Source organism: Molothrus aeneus, chromosome 6 (genome assembly GCF_037042795.1).
Source record: "Molothrus aeneus isolate 106 chromosome 6, BPBGC_Maene_1.0, whole genome shotgun sequence".
NCBI classification, from domain to species: domain Eukaryota; kingdom Metazoa; phylum Chordata; class Aves; order Passeriformes; family Icteridae; genus Molothrus; species Molothrus aeneus.
Genome location: NC_089651.1, coordinates 63430333 through 63451585, shown reverse-complemented (window position 1 = coordinate 63451585; position 21253 = coordinate 63430333). Strand labels below are relative to the sequence as shown.

The 21253-nt window shown below is 46.3% G+C and overlaps 1 protein-coding gene and 1 long non-coding RNA gene across 2 annotated transcripts; both read right to left on the bottom strand.

The window, feature by feature from the left end:
- Window positions 1-273: 273 nt before the first annotated feature.
- LOC136557997 (uncharacterized) lies at window positions 274-4864 on the bottom strand. The gene is made up of 6 exons (XR_010783821.1): window positions 4683-4864; window positions 4091-4155; window positions 3408-3471; window positions 3096-3122; window positions 2663-2738; window positions 274-1891 (listed from the first exon to the last, which is right to left on the bottom strand). It is a non-coding gene; the product is annotated as an uncharacterized lncRNA (long non-coding RNA).
- An 11426-nt stretch (window positions 4865-16290) lies between these two features.
- Window positions 16291-20270, bottom strand: LOC136557993 (GTPase-activating Rap/Ran-GAP domain-like protein 3). The gene is made up of 5 exons (XM_066552229.1): window positions 20040-20270; window positions 18768-18831; window positions 18444-18470; window positions 18011-18086; window positions 16291-17239 (listed from the first exon to the last, which is right to left on the bottom strand). The coding sequence occupies exons 1-5, from the start codon at window positions 20096-20098 to the stop codon at window positions 17172-17174; spliced, it is 294 nt and encodes a 97-aa protein (XP_066408326.1). The 5' UTR covers window positions 20099-20270; the 3' UTR covers window positions 16291-17171.
- Between the last annotated feature and the right edge of the window lie 983 nt (window positions 20271-21253).

The following is a 21253-nucleotide window of genomic DNA, read 5'->3' as shown; positions in this document are numbered from 1 at the left end:
CTCGCTTCGGCCCAACTCCCAGCCGCTCTGTGCCTTCGGCGCGCCTCGGCTCCGCTCGCCCCGGTTCGCTCGAGGCCGTCAGGGTCGGCCGCTCTCGCCTTGCTTCGGCCGAGCTCGTGCCATTCCCCCGAAGGCGGCGTCGTTCGGTTGTGTTTTTAGAAATATCTTTCTCTATCGATTGTATCTTTCTATAGTTAGATTTATATTTCTAGAATACTTCTATTAATCCAAATAAAAACCCCATCTCTAACCAAAAAAATACACGAAAACACCTTCTTTTAAACGGTATCGAAATATTTTTATACTTTGTATAGTTATACTCACATTTATATATATGGTTTCTTTTGATGCAATCTATTAATAATTATCTATAATATCTATAAAATTCTAGACATGTATTTAAAGTATTATTTATATTATGTATCGTATCTACTGCTGCAACTGATTTTTTCTTCTAGTTTTAAACTTTATCTGTACGTATTTATGATATATTTCTAGACTTAGATTTCTACCTTCATATTCTTTGTATTTATCATTTTTATCATCAAAACCCTGCCTACTGACAAGTAAAAAAAACCGCTTTCTTTAACGATTTAAAAAATATTTTTATATTTATAATTTTCCTATTTCTATTTATCATTTGCTCTCTAGTACGTGATAACATACCTGCTCCTGCACCGCAGTGGGGCTCCCTCTCCTGGGCACCTCGGGGTGCCCCCAACGGCATCAGAGCCCCGAGTCTTCACCCCCCCTTTTCCTCTAGTTAGAAACTACACTGGAACTTTTTTCTGGAAACAAAGACACGACCTAAATCCTCTCCCCATGTCCTAGACAGATAGATGTTCAGTTCTTAGTTGACTGGGCAGCAGTTTCTTCAATAGAACGAGAAACAATATGGAAACGTTTTAGCTACAAGCAAATAGGCAAATCTGAACAAGGTCCTGGTGGCCAGCCGCTGCAGTTATTTTGAAGCAATTTTTTAAACAATCAAGTACTGATCCCACAAAAAATAAAGCAAAAAGCTGACTACTGGCTAAGAAAGAAGGAAAAATTAACTTTTGACGACAACAACAACATTCCAAGGACACAGGCTTTTTTCCAATCTCATACCTTATTACTACCTCTCTTGGGAATTCTCATCGTGGATCCCAAAAGGAATAAATCCCTCAGCGTGTCCTAAAGCACCAAGGAGCTACCTACAAGTGAAGGTGGCTACTTTCAGTGCAGACACAGCTGATGACACAGCAGTAGCGCAGTTCTATGCTGCACAGGGATAATACTGTCTCCTCTTCTCCAGCAGCTGACTCTCTCCTGCCATGGTTTCTGTAAATGCATCAGAGCACGACCTTAAACACAAACAGGCAAGAAAACACCATCAGAAGTCTTTCATTAAGCACTACAAGAAGGGTTCCAAGCAGAGACCAACAGAATTTCAAGGAAGCAGTATGCAATTAAACCACCTCAGACTCGTTCAAGTATCCGGCAGGTAGATGGAACCAAAATGGAACCATTCAGAAACGACAAAGAAAACCTCCCCAAGTATTTATACAGGAGTCCTTAACGTCAGAAATGGGATGACAGGTTATGTTCAGATAAGATGAATGTTTATTTGGATGTAGAAATAAACTTCTCTCATGGTCCTTTGCCAAAAAATAGAACCTACAAGTGAACACCTACACCTGCCTAAAAAGACCTAACGAGCCCCTGGCAGCCACCGGCATCAAAGCACAGGGGATGTTTCTAATCCAGGCTAAGGAGAACAATATCACCTTTTGTTCTCTCCAGTTTGTTTCCTCTGCAGTCCTATTTGCTTCTTATGATTTTTACACTCTCTGTATCTTCTCGGGCAGCGCTGAGTCTGACGACCAGGATACGAGAGTCCTTCCCTGCCCTACGGAGAGAACCAGGAAAAAAAGTTAAAAAAAGAACAGGGCAGTTTGAAGTTAATACTTCCGACGAGAAGCAGCACCTGACAAACAGAGTGAACAAAGCGTGACACCTCCCTGGGGACAGAAGACTTACAAACTCTCCGGGATTTACAATCCTAGTAACCAAGCCCTTCAGCACAGCAGCCAAGTGTCCCATTAGGTGGTGCTGCACCAAAGAATGATCCGAGAGGTTCCAAAGAGTGAAACGCACGTTATTTTCCAAAGACGTAAAATCGTGCAAAATAACAAAACTACAATAGATCTAAACTACAGGGCAAGAGTACAAGTGTTAACTTGAGGAGCTGGAACCATCCAGGTAAGCAACTGCTACCTGGATCCTCAACAGAGTTTGAGGAACCCTCCAGGATACAGAAGGGTTTTCCCCAGAAATTACACAGGCCGAGTTTTGATAGAAGTACACTTGCCAGATGCTCAGAAACGTCACCCATCCTCCTCCGGGTGTCCTGAGAGAGCTGCGAATGGCTCTCACGTGGTTTGAGCTGGTTCTGTAAGGGCTCAGGGTGAATTTCACCAGATGCAACCAAACTGGGCAACACCCAGTGGGACAGAAGGAACCCAAAGCTTGTTTTACCCAAAGCTTGGGTAAGCAGAGCTCCAGCAAATACTGAGGAAACGGACAGAACAGGGTAACAAATAATAAACATACCTTTTTTTTTTTTTTTTTTTTTTTTTTCAGATGAGCAAAACAATTAAGGAGAAGGTGGAAAACTCACCATGACTGAACATTTCATCACCTGTAAGCTGACCATCCTTAGCATAGAGGATTCCAAATTTAAAATTCACCGATCCCTGGAAAATAAAACCAAATATTATTTGGTAAACAGTCAAACAGAAGACATAACAATTTGGGTCCTCTAATCTTTGCATACATCCTACACATCAGAACATACATTTTATACTATCTCCTACTACACGATAATTTACCTTTAAACTTTGATAGTATAGCATAAAACCATTAACTTAGATGGGTGATCAATTATTATTAAGTTGGTGCTTCAAGTTATTTTTGCTGTCAGGTTCAAAAAAACATTACTTCTTTTTACTGTAACGAGCAATTGATTTAGAAGTCATCAAAAGCCCATCAAAATACAAAGCTGTACTCACCGGACGGGTCTGTGAGCAAGAAGTAGTTAGGCTTGTACTCACCTCTTGCCCTTCAAGAACCAGTAAATCCTGTCAACAAAAACAGCATCTTTAGCCCCCTCCTATTAAAGATTCTACAAGGATGATGGTTTTATTTGTGTTTAGAAGTTTGGATTTGAAATGGCCAGTTCAATGGATAAAGAGACAGTTTAAGTAGTATTCGATTATTATTATTATTATTATTATTATTATTATTATTATTATTATTTTTATTAGCTACTGGAAGAAACAAACCAGTAGTATCTATACTTAATTACTTCTATTTCCAGGAAATCATAAAGAAAAAGAACCAAACAAAAAAAAGTCACTTCCTACCTTTTGTATCTCAGGATGAAAAATGTCTCTTGGGCTCTTCTCCAGTTTCTCAAGACTCCTGGCACTGAAATGCAAATGAACGAGTGCTTTAGAGGAGGGCAAGTGCACATTCCAACCCCGAACCACCAACCGATTGCAGTTACAGCGCTTACAAAATGAATCGTTCCCAGAGCCTCTGGGAAATGGAACGGTTGGTGCAACTGCCATTTCTTCCCCAAAATACTAACTTCCAACACTTCCTAAACTTAGTTTGCATTTTAAAAACAGAAATTAGGGAGACTCAGGGTGGAGATCAGGTTGAAATTGATTTCCTTCTAAAGCACAGGGCTCTGTTCCATCACCCTTCACTTTGGCTCCACACAGAATCACGGGGAGCATTTTAGGAGGGCCCAAGAACCAATTCTATTTCTCTCTTTTTTCTAGTTCTCTCTCTTCCTAAATCATTCAAGGCAAGTCAAATGAAAAAGGACAAGTTCAGCATCAAATTCACACTTTTTCCCTTTGTCTGCTCAAGAACAGGCTTTTAAACCACTTCTTGCTGCCTTCAACAATTAAGACTTGCAAAACAGTTTCGCAAGTTTGATAGGTTTATCATAAAAACCACAGAACGCAAGCTCTGAATTACAGGAAAAGGTACACAGGCAAATATCTCAGCTGATGGTGGCTTATTTGTAAACACATACCTTAACGGAGATTGCACTGAGAATGTTTCAGTGGGACTCTAAGGGAAAAGTATTTTCTGAGTACCCTGTAAACAAGAAAAGCTAGGATATATTACAGGACATACCCACTTGTTCTGCATATTCAAATAGGATTATCAATAAAAACATTTAAGAAGGAAGAAAACCAAGGTAATTTTACTCAGCTATATTTGCTGCCGATTTAGAGAAAAAAAAAAAAAAAAAAAGTCACGGGTGCTGCAAAGAAAAAAAAAAAAGTGAACCAGAAACGCCTACAGTAGAACTTTAAAACAATTGCTTGGATAAAAGCAGCTCATGGAACATGAAGTAGAAAAAAAGCGAAACCAGTATCAGACCTGCCTATTTTCTTACCATTGCACAAGAAAAATCCGACAAGCGGTATAAAGTCACTGCCTAAAGCCGATCCTAGGATGTAACCAAGAACAATTGAGGCATTTGCTAATCTAAACGGAAACCTTTTCCGGACCCTAGTGTCAAATCACGCGTTTTGTCTTGCAGCAGCTCGAGGCTGGAGAGCATTTCCCCTGGGGGTCGGGAGGGTAGGGGCACAAGGGGCTGAGTTTGCGGATCGCACCTGTGCCAGCAGAAGGATCCAGCCCGCGCGCTCCTTGCGCTCGCCATTCTCCGGGCTATCGCTGTGTTTTACTGCTCAGCGATGCCGCTCCACCTGTTTGCGTGGAAGAAAGAGCCACGAGCACTGAGGCACTCAGCAGCCGTGTCATTCCAGCCGCTCGTCCGCCCCCGCCCGCAGCAGCGGCAGCAGCCCGAGGGACACGGCTGCAGCTCGGCGGCTCCCGCGCCTCCGCCAGCCGCCGCACAGTGACCGCGGCAGCGCCCGGCGCCGCTCGCCCGGGGCGGCTCCTGCAGCTCCCGGTCCGCGGCAGCAAAGCACCGCCTGGCGCTCCACCATCGGCGGGCGGCAGCGCGCCCCGCCCGAGCTGAGCCCCCGCCACCGGGACCGCTGAGCGAGGCCGAGGCACCGGGCGGACGCCCCTTCCGCGCCGCTCGGCTCCGTGCGGGCGGCCGGCCGGAGGCTTCGCCCCTCCAGCGTCGCTGCCGCGGCTCCGTCCCGCGCGGCAGAGGCGCCGGGAGCTCCCCGCGCCCAGCCCGCTCCCCCGGCGCGCGGCCGCCTCGGCCCGCCAGCCATTCATATGGCGCGTCGGCCGTTGCGTCAGACGCCGCGCTTTACGGCCGCAGGGCCTGCCGGGAGTTGTAGTCTCGGACTGACAGCCACCGCTCCGTTTTCCGCCACCGGGAGCTGCGGTCCCGCCGGGGGATCAAACGGCTCCTTCGCTCCTGGGCGCGGAAGCACCGTAGGCAGCACCGCCCCTCCCGAATGTCCTTTCTTTTCCACTCCAACTCTTTTTTCTTTTTTTCACTCTGTTTTTCACCCCCTTTTCCACTTTCGCTCTTTCTTTTTCACTCTCACCCTTTTCCTTTTTCATTTTTTTTTCTTCCTTTCTCTTCCTTCTTTTTTTTTTTTCTTCCTTTCCTTTTTCCTTTTCTTTCTTTCTGTCTGTCTTTCTCTCTCTCTCGTTCTTTCTTTCTCTGGCTCTCTTCTTTCTTTCTTTCTTTCTTTCTTTCTTTCTTTCTTTCTTTCTTTCTGTCTTTTTCTATTTCTTTCTCTCTCTCTTTCTTTCTTTCTCTGGCTCTCTTCCGGTCTCTCTCTTTCTTTCTTTCTGTCTATCTTTTTCTATTTCTTTCTCTCTCTCTTTCTTTCTTTCTCTGGCTCTCTTCCTGTCTCTCTCTTTCTTTCTTTCTGTCTGTCTTTTTCTATTTCTTTCTCTCTCTCTTTCTTTCTTTCTCTGGCTCTCTTCCTGTCTCTCCCTTTCTTTCTTTCTGTCTGTCTTTTTCTATTTCTTTCTCTCTCTCTTTCTTTCTTTCTCTGGCTCTCTTCCTGTCTCTCCCTTTCTTTCTTTCTGTCTGTCTTTTTCTATTTCTTTCTCTCTCTCTTTCTTTCTTTCTCTGGCTCTCTTCCTGTCTCTCCCTTTCTTTCTTTCTGTCTGTCTTTTTCTATTTCTTTCTCTCTCTCTTTCTTTCTTTCTCTGGCTCTCTTCCTGTCTCTCTCTTTCTTTCTTTCTGTCTGTCTTTTTCTATTTCTTTCTCTCTCTCTTTCTTTCTTTCTCTGGCTCTCTTCCGGTCTCTCTCTTTCTTTCTTTCTGTCTGTCTTTCTCTATTTCTTTCTCTTTCTTTCTTTCTCTGGCTCTCTTCCGGTCTCTCTCTTTCTTTCTTTCTGTCTGTCTTTTTCTATTTCTTTCTCTTTCTTTCTTTCTCTGGCTCTCTTCCGGTCTCTCTCTTTCTTTCTTTCTGTCTGTCTTTTTCTATTTCTTTCTCTCTCTCTTTCTTTCTTTCTCTGGCTCTCTTCCGGTCTCTCTCTTTCTTTCTTTCTGTCTGTCTTTCTCTATTTCTTTCTCTCTCTCTTTCTTTCTTTCTCTGGCTCTCTTCCGGTCTCTCTCTTTCTTTCTTTCTGTCTGTCTTTCTCTATTTCTTTCTCTCTCTCTTTCTTTCTTTCTCTGGCTCTCTTCCGGTCTCTCTCTTTCTTTCTTTCTGTCTGTCTTTTTCTATTTCTTTCTCTCTCTCTTTCTTTCTTTCTCTGGCTCTCTTCCGGTCTCTCTCTTTCTTTCTTTCTGTCTGTCTTTCTCTATTTCTTTTCTCTCTCTCTTTCTTTCTTTCTCTGGCTCTCTTCCGGTCTCTCTCTTTCTTTCTTTCTGTCTGTCTTTCTCTATTTCTTTCTCTCTCTCTTTCTTTCTTTCTCTGGCTCTCTTCCGGTCTCTCTCTTTCTTTCTTTCTGTCTGTCTTTCTCTATTTCTTTCTCTCTCTCTTTCTTTCTTCCTCTGGCTCTCTTCCGGTCTCTCTCTTTCTTTCTTTCTGTCTGTCTTTCTCTATTTCTTTCTCTCTCTCTTTCTTTCTTTCTCTGGCTCTCTTCCGGTCTCTCTCTTTCTTTCTTTCTGTCTTTTTCTATTTCTTTCTCTCTCTCTTTCTTTCTTTCTCTGGCTCTCTTCCGGTCTCTCTCTTTCTTTCTTTCTGTCTGTCTTTTTCTATTTCTTTCTCTCTCTCTTTCTTTCTTTCTCTGGCTCTCTTCCTGTCTCTCTCTTTTTTTCTTTCTGTCTTTCTCTATTTCTTTCTCTCTCTCTTTCTGTCTTTCTCTGTCTCTCCTTCTTTCTCTCTTTCTCTCATTCTGTCTGTCTTTCTGTCTCTCTGTCTCTCCTCCTTTCTCTCTTTCTCTCATTCTGTCTGTCTTTCTGTCTTTCTCTCTGTCTCTCTTTCTTTCTCTCTTTCTCTCTTTCTGTCTATCTTTCTGTCTTTCTCTCTGTCCCTCCTTCTTTCTCTCTTTCTCTCTTTCTGTCTGTCTTTCTGTCTTTCTCTCTGTCTCTCCTTCTTTCTCTCTTTCTCTCATTCTGTCTGTCTTTCTGTCTTTCTCTCTGTCTCTCCTTCTTTCTCTCTTTCTCTCATTCTGTCTGTCTTTCTGTCTTTCTCTCTGTCTCTCCTTCTTTCTCTCTTTCTCTCATTCTGTCTGTCTTTCTGTCTTTCTCTCTGTCTCTCCTTCTTTCTCTCTTTCTCTCATTCTGTCTGTCTTTCTGTCTTTCTCTCTGTCTCTCCTTCTTTCTCTCTTTCTCTCATTCTGTCTGTCTTTCTGTCTTTCTCTCTGTCTCTCCTTCTTTCTCTCTTTCTCTCATTCTGTCTGTCTTTCTGTCTTTCTCTCTGTCTCTCCTTCTTTCTCTCTTTCTCTCATTCTGTCTGTCTTTCTGTCTTTCTCTCTGTCTCTCCTTCTTTCTCTCTTTCTCTCATTCTGTCTGTCTTTCTGTCTTTCTCTCTGTCTCTCCTTCTTTCTCTCTTTCTCTCATTCTGTCTGTCTTTCTGTCTTTCTCTCTGTCTCTCCTTCTTTCTCTCTTTCTCTCATTCTGTCTGTCTTTCTGTCTTTCTCTCTGTCTCTCCTTCTTTCTCTCTTTCTCTCATTCTGTCTGTCTTTCTGTCTTTCTCTCTGTCTCTCCTTCTTTCTCTCTTTCTCTCATTCTGTCTGTCTTTCTGTCTTTCTCTCTGTCTCTCCTTCTTTCTCTCTTTCTCTCATTCTGTCTGTCTTTCTGTCTTTCTCTCTGTCTCTCCTTCTTTCTCTCTTTCTCTCATTCTGTCTGTCTTTCTGTCTTTCTCTCTGTCTCTCCTTCTTTCTCTCTTTCTCTCATTCTGTCTGTCTTTCTGTCTTTCTCTCTGTCTCTCCTTCTTTCTCTCTTTCTCTCATTCTGTCTGTCTTTCTGTCTTTCTCTCTGTCTCTCCTTCTTTCTCTCTTTCTCTCATTCTGTCTGTCTTTCTGTCTTTCTCTCTGTCTCTCCTTCTTTCTCTCTTTCTCTCATTCTGTCTGTCTTTCTGTCTTTCTCTCTGTCTCTCCTTCTTTCTCTCTTTCTCTCATTCTGTCTGTCTTTCTGTCTCTCTGTCTCTCTTTCTTTCTCTCTTTCTTTCTGTCTGTCTTTCTGTCTTTCTCTCTGTCTCTCTTTCTCTCTCTTTCTCTCATTCTGTCTCTCTTTCTTTCTCTCTTTCTCTCTTTCTGTCTCTCTTTCTCTCTCACTCTTTCTTTCTTTCTCTCTTTTTCTCTCTCTATTTCTAATCTTGGCTTTCCATTCTAGCTTTAGAATAAAAAAGCAGCAGTAGAAACATTCAGGCTACCGGGGAGTGCAAAAAACCCCAAAACGGTAATGATTTTAGGAAAACTATTTCCTCCATGGGAGCCTGAAATTTTCTACAGCTGCAGGTGACATAGAGCTTTTATTTCTTCTTCTAGATAGTTTAGACTTAATACTCTATTTATACAGCGCCCCCTGCCGTCTGCATGGGCGCACTGCAGGCACAGCGCCCCCTGCCGTCTGCATGGGCGCACTGCAGGCACAGCGCCCCCTGCCGCCTGCTTTGGCGCACTGCAGGCGCAGCGCCCCCTGCCGTCTGCATCGGCGCACTGCAGGCAGAGTGCCGCCTAATGACGTCAGCTCGTCAACACGGCGCCCCGCCCGGGCCACGCCCCCAGCGCCCCTTGGAAAGACCCCAAGGCGTAGGCGTTTTGCCAGCTGCCTGATCAAAATGCCGACACCCACCTCGAGCCCTAGAAACGATTTCCCGCGACGCCGAACCCTGCAGGCGAACCGGAATGCCATCATCGCAATTGAAACGCCACAAAAATTCCGCCGGGGCCGCGGCGGCGTCGGTGTTCCGTGCAGGCAGTCCGGATAGACACACCGGGGTCCTCCGGTTTCCCGCCCTTTTGGCCGCCATTTTGAGAAGGTCAAACAAACTCCCGCGACATTGATGATGCGCCACTCCCAACATGGCGGCCGTGGGAGGACCCCCTCGGCCGAGAGAGGCGGTTACTCAGATGCCGGTCAGAAAACCGCCGAAATACGCCCGCCCGCGGCGCCGCTGACCGCACAGCCCGTCTCGGGTACACCTAAAACGCCACAAAAATTCCGCCGGGGCCGCGGCGGCGTCGGTGTTCCGTGCAGGCAGTCCGGATAGACACACCGGGGTCCTCCGGTTTCCCGCCCTTTAGGCCGCCATTTTTAGAAGGTCAAACAAACTCCGCCACGCGCCACGCCCAAGAGGGCTGCCTGGCGGCGGCGGGCTGCAGTACCGCGCTCTGCCCACAAGGCGGCAGCACTGCCGCCCACCCCAGCCGGGGGCGCCGCGCGCCTTGGGGCTGCGGGCAGCCAAGGCGGCAAAAAAGAACAGGGGCGATTCCCCCCCGCAAAAAACTCCTCTAAAAATAAATGCCAAAAACCTGCCTCTTACCAAACAAGAACCAAATAAGCCCCCTTTCTTTCAAGCCTTCTTGAAATAAATTTTATAGTTCTAGTTTTCCTAGTTCTATTCACACGCATATTTATACCGGACATTGATGTGTTACGTCGTTTATACAATCTATTATGCCTATTCCTATTATCTGTATTTATTCATATTTTGTGGTTTTATCAACATCATTATATATTGATTGCATATTTCTATACTTTGATTTAGATTTCTATCATACTTTTATTATTCCAAAAAAAATCCCATCTCTAACCAAACAAATACCAAAAAACCCTTCTTTTAAACTATATTGAAATAGTTTTATATTTATAGCTTGCATAATTATATTCACTTTTATAGTCACAGTTTATACTGATGCATTCTCTTCATAATTACATATCACATATATATTATTCACATCGTATAGATAAATTATTATTTTTATTATGTACCAAATCTACTGCTACAACTTCTTTTTTCTAATATTTTCAATTTTTATATCCATCTTGATGTATTCATGAGATATTTTTACACGTAGATTTCTACCTTTCTATCATTTGTGTTTGTAGTTTTTATCATAAAACCCCTGCTTTTGCCAAGTAAAAAACAAAACCTTCCTTTCTTTTAAACTACTTTTAATAATATTGTTGTATTTACATTTACCATATCTATAACGTTTTAGATATTATATCATAGTGATGTACTAGATTTATAGCTATTTCCTATAATAGATCATAATAAGATATATACAGTATCACTTGTATTACGTGTTGTATGGATTTATGTCACTTTAGATTTACAATCCTTTAATAATTTTATATATATATATCTGCATAGATTCGCAACACATTTCTATATTTAAAATTTATCTTTGAGCTGTGTTTATATTTATCATCTCTATTGATATATCTATAAACATACACAACGCTCTATTAAAAAATACAATATCTTATTGGAATATATCATGACTTATGTTACCTGTTAAATTTTAAATATAGATCGAATAGATCAAAATAAAAGTTTATTCCCATTTCTGCGCATCTACTTGTTTTGTTTAAAGATAGCTATCCTTAGAATTTTACATTTAAAATCCAATTCCTAAATACAAGGACAAAACAAACAGCATCGAATTCCCACCAATGTCTTCCAAAACCATCAAGATACCTCCACCAGCCAAACAACTGCCAGCGAAAAAAACACACAACACTCTTTTCACTGACAGTTCTCATCACATCAGAAAAATGGAACCAAACGAAAAGAAAACCCTGGAGAAACACACGCAGCAAATCACAAAAGCCTCTAAAAAAACCCAAACCAACTCGCTCAACTCCAATCAGTGCCACTGACCCTGAACGTCATCTTAAAAACTAACCAAAATTCTACATCTACACTAACTCAAAGAATAAGCAATACTCTGTCAAAAGAACTTTAGAAAGCGAACTAATGAACGAAATAGAAAAAAAAACCAAAAAATCTCAACCACTAAAAAATAAGAAAATAACTACCCAAATTAAAAAAAAAAAAAACAACAAAAACAAACAACTACTTAAAAAGACCCACCATATAAATACCCACGTTCCCAAAAATAAAACTGATCAACAACCACCAAATACGTCGAAGGACAACAAAAAACGAAAAGAAAAAAAAAAGAAAGGAAAAAACCAAAAGAAAATACATTTGTAAAACAAAAGTCCCCCAGACCAAATCAACTTTAATTTACAACAAAAAAATTATTCCCAGCTGAAGAATAAACGCATAGAGCCTCATTCGATCAAAATAAAAATACCACCCAGAAATAAACACAAAGCCTAAAGAGAAACGTAACCATTAACAATATCTCCCAAATGATCCCGTAACAATACAACATACACTACAATCAAACAAACCAAATCAATAAAAGCCCTGGAAGACGATAAACACGAACGCAATTAGAGAGATTTTAAAAACCCCGCTGCTATTAACGACACGACGCCACCTCGAACCCACCGAAACAAACGCTAATAAAAGCCACCGCGACAGAATTAAAATCCGAGCCGCTGCTTCGCGCAACGACCCCTAGAAACCATTGCACGCCTTTAAAAACAGAATAGCCCGGCAAAAAAAATATCCGACTACAGAACTCGATTCAAACCAAACCTTTATCGTCACCACCTGAACCGAGAACCGTACCGGTCAGGAAGAACGCCAGAGCCCTTAGCGCACACCCACTGCGACCCACACAAAACCGTGCGATCGATCCCTACAGAGCACCTCCGAACCACGACACCCAAGAACTTGCGGCAGCCGAACCCCGCGCTGCCGGCCCCGGACGGAGCGCGGCTCCCGGCGGCAAAGCGGCTCCTCCGGCGCGCAGGGGCGGCGCCGCCCCGGAGACCCCCCCGCCCCCGCCCGCTCCCCCTGCCCGGGGGACCCCGGCGGCGCCCGAGCCCCGCGGCCGGCACCGGCCGGGCCGGCGCAGCAGCGCCCGCGCCGCCTCTGCCCCGCACGGCCGGCTCGCACCGGCAGAGCGGCTCGGCCGCTGCCGCGCCAAATTCCCCGTGCGCCTCGGCAACCGCCCGGCCCGGGCCGGCAGCGCTCCCGAGCGGCAACGCTCCGGGCCGGGCCGCGGCCACAAGAAGCGCCCTCAAATGCAGCGGCACAGCCCCGACTGCAGCCCTGCAAACGCTGCCAGAGCTGCGGCTTCCCGCAACTGAACCCCGAAACTGACGCCGCGGGCGGCGCTCACCTCGCTTCAACAAGGGCAAAGAAATGGGTTCTCCCCTTCAAGTTCATCCCCTGGGAGAGCAGAAAAGAAGGGGCTTTCCTCCAATGAAATCCTTCAAGCCGTGTGGAAAGGGGGATTTGGACCTCAATTCAAACCCTTGCAAAGGAGGGACACCAGCGCTGTCCCCTCCATTTAAACCTTAGGATGATGAAAATGGGCTGGCTGCCTTCAAATCAAACCCCTCAGATGACAACAATACTTTGCCCATTCCCGTTCAAATGGAACGCAGGGATTCCCTGTCACCCCTGGGATACCCCTAACAGCCGGGAAAAGGCAGGTTTTCCTTCAATCAACACCCTTCGAACCGCAGGTGAAGGCGGATCCCTCCCAGTTCGAACACAGACAATATTAGGAGAGTAGCTGCTTGCCTCTCCTTCTTTTGTCTTCACAAGCTCCGTTTTTGGTCCTGGGGAACCGGGGAGGGGGGACTGCCAAGATCAAATCGAAAAGGGAAAGGACCAAAGTCCCCGCTCCAAATCCACACGCGCTCACCCGTTCGGCTGCTGCTTCCCGGCACAAAGATTCGTCCCTCGGCACCTCCTTGAAGCGATGCTCCGCGTCTCCAAGCGCGCATCCAGGTGTTCGCCCAGACGCTGCGAGAAGCTCTCGCAGTCCTTCCATGAGACAGCCCCGGGAGCCCCCCATGAACCCCTCTTCTCAGCAGCTCCATGCAAAAGGGAGCTGAGGCGAAGCCTCCCCCTAAAATTGCCTCCCCCCCCCCCCCCCCCCCCGGCAGGAGCCGGCCCCTCATCATCCTCACAGCTCACACCTGGGGCTGCTCCGAGCCCCCCATCATCCTCACAGCTCACACCTGGCGCTGATGCCACTCTCCAACAGCGCCTCTCCCCGTCCAGCACACAGCCCGCTTCTCACAGACACAGAGCCAGCAGACATCTGCTCCGGGTGCTGGCTGTTCTTAGTCCGTCTGCTTCCACAATTCAGACACGGACGTGCGCTGATGGCACTGAGGGAAAGCTTTCCAGTGCACAAAACTGTCATTCTGGTAGCACGCTTTGAGACGCCTTCAGAAAAAGCAGAATCAGCGCCACCTCCTAAGAGCCCTGCTGAGGAACCCCGCCCTCCTTGGGACACCCAATGCAGCAGAGCTCGAAAAACAAAGGGAAAAGTCAAGCTTGGAGTGGAAAAAGACAATAGAAATACAGCAGCCTTTCAAGAAAGCCTTCACACAGTAATAGTGGGACCCGGTCACATTTCTTCTTTCCTTGCTCTCTGGAATGACATCAATACGAAGTAAAAAACCCACACGAAACCCAAGGCAGAGCTGGGATTTTACACGTCTTCCTTTTGGCTCTCGGGATGACAAGCGCCTCTTCCGGGACTGCGACACGATTTGGGCGCTGGCAGAGAACGGAGGCAAAAGGTGCCAGAGAGCCCCTTCTATCGCCTTCAGCCCCTGCAGCTGTTCTGAGGGTTCCAGGGCACAGCTCGGTCCGTTCCTAGATCAAAACCTCACGGCAATATCTTCAGAACTACTACCCATCTCCAGTCGGAACCTTCTACATTCCTGGAAACAAATGAGTGCGTAGAGAGGGTTTCTCCCCAGCTGAGTTTAGAGACCAATTCCTATTCTTTAGCAATACCTAGAAAACCGAACGCCTTGCCAGGTTTTAGCATCCTACACCCACTCACCCCTCCCTGTGCATTTGGTGGCAGCTTTGGGTCCCTCTGGGGGACGGCACCCAGCGTGACCCCCGCCCCTCGCCCGCCCCCCACCTGCTCCTGCACCGCAGTGGGGCTCCCTCTCCTGGGCCCCTTGGGGTGCCCCCAACGGCATCAGAGCCCCGAGTCTTCACCCCCCCCCCCCCTTTTCCCGACCCCCAAAGAAGGCTCAGAACGAATCCGACTGCCCTGGACAGCAGCGCAGCGCTTCCCCCAAGCCCTTCCCACACGTGCATGGCCCCAGCAAGGGATTCTGCTGCAACAAGAAAGCGGGGGCAGCCCCCAGAAGGCTTGAGGTTCCTGCCCAGCCTCGCTGTCACGGGCCGGGGGCAGCGAGAGAGGGAGCGGCACAGACGGCGGGGACGGCCCGGCACAGGGCGGGGGCCGCTCTCAGCGCCATGCCGGCAAAGCCGCAGCTCCGGCGCTGTCGGCCGGGCTGCTTGAGCGGCACGGGGGGATCCGCCGAGAGCCTCCAGCCCCGCGCGGGGACTCCTGCAAGGGCCCAGGGCCGCCGGGCTCCGGCCCTCGGGGCTTTATTCTCCGGCAGCCCGAGCCCCGCGGCTGCGGGGCAAAGAAGGAAAGGGGGCACGGGAAGAGAGGAGCGAGAGCAGGGCATGAGAAAGGGCGGCGAGGGAGCTCGGGCTGCGCAGGAAAGCGGGACGGGAAGGGAAAGCCCGGGACGAGGGTACAGGGAGGCTGGGCAGAGGAAGGAGAGAGGGGGAACAGAAGGGAGTAGCGGGCTAGGGACAGGACAGGAAGGAGCCGGGTTTGTGGGGGGAGAGGGAATGGGGGAAAGGGAGCGAGAGAAGGCGAATACGGGGAGAAGGAAGGAGGGCTAGAGAGAGGGACAGGCGGGGAAGCCCCCCAGAGCCCCGGCTGCACCCCGAGCCCGGCCCGGCGCCTCGCCCTGCCCGGGATGCTGCGCTCGGCGGAGCTCGGCTCGCTCCGGAGACGCTCGGCTCGAGTCGGCTCTTGTCGCCTCAACTCGGCTCTTGGCGCCTGCATTCGCCTCTTCGGCAGAGCTCGCCTCGCTTCGGCCCAACTCCCAGCCGCTCTGTGCCTTCGGCGCGCCTCGGCTCCGCTCGCCCCGGTTCGCTCGAGGCCGTCAGGGTCGGCCGCTCTCGCCTTGCTTCGGCCGAGCTCGTGCCATTCCCCCGAAGGCGGCGTCGTTCGGTTGTGTTTTTAGAAATATCTTTCTCTATCGATTGTATCTTTCTATAGTTAGATTTATATTTCTAGAATACTTCTATTAATCCAAATAAAAACCCCATCTCTAACCAAAAAAATACACGAAAACACCTTCTTTTAAACGGTATCGAAATATTTTTATACTTTGTATAGTTATACTCACATTTATATATATGGTTTCTTTTGATGCAATCTATTAATAATTATCTATAATATCTATAAAATTCTAGACATGTATTTAAAGTATTATTTATATTATGTATCATATCTACTGCTGCAACTGATTTTTTCTTCTAGTTTTAAACTTTATCTGTACGTATTTATGATATATTTCTAGACTTAGATTTCTACCTTCATATTCTTTGTATTTATCATTTTTATCATCAAAACCCTGCCTACTGACAAGTAAAAAAAACCGCTTTCTTTAACGATTTAAAAAATATTTTTATATTTATAATTTTCCTATTTCTATTTATCATTTGCTCTCTAGTACGTGATAACATACCTGCTCCTGCACCGCAGTGGGGCTCCCTCTCCTGGGCACCTCGGGGTGCCCCCAACGGCATCAGAGCCCCGAGTCTTCACCCCCCCTTTTCCTCTAGTTAGAAACTACACTGGAACTTTTTTCTGGAAACAAAGACACGACCTAAATCCTCTCCCCATGTCCTAGACAGATAGATGTTCAGTTCTTAGTTGACTGGGCAGCAGTTTCTTCAATAGAACGAGAAACAATATGGAAACGTTTTAGCTACAAGCAAATAGGCAAATCTGAACAAGGTCCTGGTGGCCAGCCGCTGCAGTTATTTTGAAGCAATTTTTTAAACAATCAAGTACTGATCCCACAAAAAATAAAGCAAAAAGCTGACTACTGGCTAAGAAAGAAGGAAAAATTAACTTTTGACGACAACAACAACATTCCAAGGACACAGGCTTTTTTCCAATCTCATACCTTATTACTACCTCTCTTGGGAATTCTCATCGTGGATCCCAAAAGGAATAAATCCCTCAGCGTGTCCTAAAGCACCAAGGAGCTACCTACAAGTGAAGGTGGCTACTTTCAGTGCAGACACAGCTGATGACACAGCAGTAGCGCAGTTCTATGCTGCACAGGGATAATACTGTCTCCTCTTCTCCAGCAGCTGACTCTCTCCTGCCATGGTTTCTGTAAATGCATCAGAGCACGACCTTAAACACAAACAGGCAAGAAAACACCATCAGAAGTCTTTCATTAAGCACTACAAGAAGGGTTCCAAGCAGAGACCAACAGAATTTCAAGGAAGCAGTATGCAATTAAACCACCTCAGACTCGTTCAAGTATCCGGCAGGTAGATGGAACCAAAATGGAACCATTCAGAAACGACAAAGAAAACCTCCCCAAGTATTTATACAGGAGTCCTTAACGTCAGAAATGGGATGACAGGTTATGTTCAGATAAGATGAATGTTTATTTGGATGTAGAAATAAACTTCTCTCATGGTCCTTTGCCAAAAAATAGAACCTACAAGTGAACACCTACACCTGCCTAAAAAGACCTAACGAGCCCCTGGCAGCCACCGGCATCAAAGCACAGGGGATGTTTCTAATCCAGGCTAAGGAGAACAATATCACCTTTTGTTCTCTCCAGTTTGTTTCCTCTGCAGTCCTATTTGCTTCTTATGATTTTTACACTCTCTGTATCTTCTCGGGCAGCGCTGAGTCTGACGACCAGGATACGAGAGTCCTTCCCTGCCCTACGGAGAGAACCAGGAAAAAAAGTTAAAAAAAGAACAGGGCAGTTTGAAGTTAATACTTCCGACGAGAAGCAGCACCTGACAAACAGAGTGAACAAAGCGTGACACCTCCCTGGGGACAGAAGACTTACAAACTCTCCGGGATTTACAATCCTAGTAACCAAGCCCTTCAGCACAGCAGCCAAGTGTCCCATTAGGTGGTGCTGCACCAAAGAATGATCCGAGAGGTTCCAAAGAGTGAAACGCACGTTATTTTCCAAAGACGTAAAATCGTGCAAAATAACAAAACTACAATAGATCTAAACTACAGGGCAAGAGTACAAGTGTTAACTTGAGGAGCTGGAACCATCCAGGTAAGCAACTGCTACCTGGATCCTCAACAGAGTTTGAGGAACCCTCCAGGATACAGAAGGGTTTTCCCCAGAAATTACACAGGCCGAGTTTTGATAGAAGTACACTTGCCAGATGCTCAGAAACGTCACCCATCCTCCTCCGGGTGTCCTGAGAGAGCTGCGAATGGCTCTCACGTGGTTTGAGCTGGTTCTGTAAGGGCTCAGGGTGAATTTCACCAGATGCAACCAAACTGGGCAACACCCAGTGGGACAGAAGGAACCCAAAGCTTGTTTTACCCAAAGCTTGGGTAAGCAGAGCTCCAGCAAATACTGAGGAAACGGACAGAACAGGGTAACAAATAATAAACATACCTTTTTTTTTTTTTTTTTTTTTTTTTTCAGATGAGCAAAACAATTAAGGAGAAGGTGGAAAACTCACCATGACTGAACATTTCATCACCTGTAAGCTGACCATCCTTAGCATAGAGGATTCCAAATTTAAAATTCACCGATCCCTGGAAAATAAAACCAAATATTATTTGGTAAACAGTCAAACAGAAGACATAACAATTTGGGTCCTCTAATCTTTGCATACATCCTACACATCAGAACATACATTTTATACTATCTCCTACTACACGATAATTTACCTTTAAACTTTGATAGTATAGCATAAAACCATTAACTTAGATGGGTGATCAATTATTATTAAGTTGGTGCTTCAAGTTATTTTTGCTGTCAGGTTCAAAAAAACATTACTTCTTTTTACTGTAACGAGCAATTGATTTAGAAGTCATCAAAAGCCCATCAAAATACAAAGCTGTACTCACCGGACGGGTCTGTGAGCAAGAAGTAGTTAGGCTTGTACTCACCTCTTGCCCTTCAAGAACCAGTAAATCCTGTCAACAAAAACAGCATCTTTAGCCCCCTCCTATTAAAGATTCTACAAGGATGATGGTTTTATTTGTGTTTAGAAGTTTGGATTTGAAATGGCCAGTTCAATGGATAAAGAGACAGTTTAAGTAGTATTCGATTATTATTATTATTATTATTATTATTATTATTATTATTATTATTATTATTATTATTTTTATTAGCTACTGGAAGAAACAAACCAGTAGTATCTATACTTAATTACTTCTATTTCCAGGAAATCATAAAGAAAAAGAACCAAACAAAAAAAAGTCACTTCCTACCTTTTGTATCTCAGGATGAAAAATGTCTCTTGGGCTCTTCTCCAGTTTCTCAAGACTCCTGGCACTGAAATGCAAATGAACGAGTGCTTTAGAGGAGGGCAAGTGCACATTCCAACCCCGAACCACCAACCGATTGCAGTTACAGCGCTTACAAAATGAATCGTTCCCAGAGCCTCTGGGAAATGGAACGGTTGGTGCAACTGCCATTTCTTCCCCAAAATACTAACTTCCAACACTTCCTAAACTTAGTTTGCATTTTAAAAACAGAAATTAGGGAGACTCAGGGTGGAGATCAGGTTGAAATTGATTTCCTTCTAAAGCACAGGGCTCTGTTCCATCACCCTTCACTTTGGCTCCACACAGAATCACGGGGAGCATTTTAGGAGGGCCCAAGAACCAATTCTATTTCTCTCTTTTTTCTAGTTCTCTCTCTTCCTAAATCATTCAAGGCAAGTCAAATGAAAAAGGACAAGTTCAGCATCAAATTCACACTTTTTCCCTTTGTCTGCTCAAGAACAGGCTTTTAAACCACTTCTTGCTGCCTTCAACAATTAAGACTTGCAAAACAGTTTCGCAAGTTTGATAGGTTTATCATAAAAACCACAGAACGCAAGCTCTGAATTACAGGAAAAGGTACACAGGCAAATATCTCAGCTGATGGTGGCTTATTTGTAAACACATACCTTAACGGAGATTGCACTGAGAATGTTTCAGTGGGACTCTAAGGGAAAAGTATTTTCTGAGTACCCTGTAAACAAGAAAAGCTAGGATATATTACAGGACATACCCACTTGTTCTGCATATTCAAATAGGATTATCAATAAAAACATTTAAGAAGGAAGAAAACCAAGGTAATTTTACTCAGCTATATTTGCTGCCGATTTAGAGAAAAAAAAAAAAAAAAGTCACGGGTGCTGCAAAGAAAAAAAAAAAAGTGAACCAGAAACGCCTACAGTAGAACTTTAAAACAATTGCTTGGATAAAAGCAGCTCATGGAACATGAAGTAGAAAAAAAGCGAAACCAGTATCAGACCTGCCTATTTTCTTACCATTGCACAAGAAAAATCCGACAAGCGGTATAAAGTCACTGCCTAAAACCGATCCTAGGATGTACCCAAGAACAATTGAGGCATTTGCTAATCTAAACGGAAACCTTTTCCGGACCCTAGTGTCAAATCACGCGTTTTGTCTTGCAGCAGCTCGAGGCTGGAGAGCATTTCCCCTGGGGGTCGGGAGGGTAGGGGCACAAGGGGCTGAGTTTGCGGATCGCACCTGTGCCAGCAGAAGGATCCAGCCCGCGCGCTCCTTGCGCTCGCCATTCTCCGGGCCATCGCTGTGTTTTACTGCTCAGCGATGCCGCTCCACCTGTTTGCGTGGAAGAAAGAGCCACGAGCACTGAGGCACTCAGCAGCCGTGTCATTCCAGCCGCTCGTCCGCCCCCGCCCGCAGCAGCGGCAGCAGCCCGAGGGACACGGCTGCAGCTCGGCGGCTCCCGCGCCTCCGCCAGCCGCCGCACAGTGACCGCGGCAGCGCCCGGCGCCGCTCGCCCGGGGCGGCTCCTGCAGCTCCCGGTCCGCGGCAGCAAAGCACCGCCTGGCGCTCCACCATCGGCGGGCGGCAGCGCGCCCCGCCCGAGCTGAGCCCCCGCCACCGGGACCGCTGAGCGAGGCCGAGGCACCGGGCGGACGCCCCTTCCGCGCCGCTCGGCTCCGTGCGGGCGGCCGGCCGGAGGCTTCGCCCCTCCAGCGTCGCTGCCGCGGCTCCGTCCCGCGCGGCAGAGGCGCCGGGAGCTCCCCGCGCCCAGCCCGCTCCCCCGGCGCGCGGCCGCCTCGGCCCGCCAGCCATTCATATGGCGCGTCGGCCGTTGCGTCAGACGCCGCGCTTTACGGCCGCAGGGCCTGCCGGGAGTTGTAGTCTCGGACTGACAGCCACCGCTCCGTTTTCCGCCACCGGGAGCTGCGGTCCCGCCGGGGGATCAAACGGCTCCTTCGCTCCTGGGCGCGGAAGCACCTTAGGCAGCACCGCCCCTCCCGAATGTCCTTTCTTTTCCACTCCAACTCTTTTTTCTTTTTTTCACTCTGTTTTTCACCCCCTTTTCCACTTTCGCTCTTTCTTTTTCACTCTCACCCTTTTCCTTTTTCATTTTTTTTTCTTCCTTTCTCTTCCTTCTTTTTTTTTTTTCTTCCTTTCCTTTTTCCTTTTCTTTCTTTCTGTCTGTCTTTCTCTCTCTCTCGTTCTTTCTTTCTCTGGCTCTCTTCTTTCTTTCTTTCTTTCTTTCTTTCTTTCTTTCTTTCTTTCTTTCTTTCTGTCTGTCTTTTTCTATTTCTTTCTCTCTCTCTTTCTTTCTTTCTCTGGCTCTCTTCCTGTCTCTCTCTTTCTTTCTTTCTGTCTGTCTTTCTCTATTTCTTTCTCTCTCTCTTTCTTTCTTTCTCTGGCTCTCTTCCGGTCTCTCTCTTTCTTTCTTTCTGTCTGTCTTTCTCTATTTC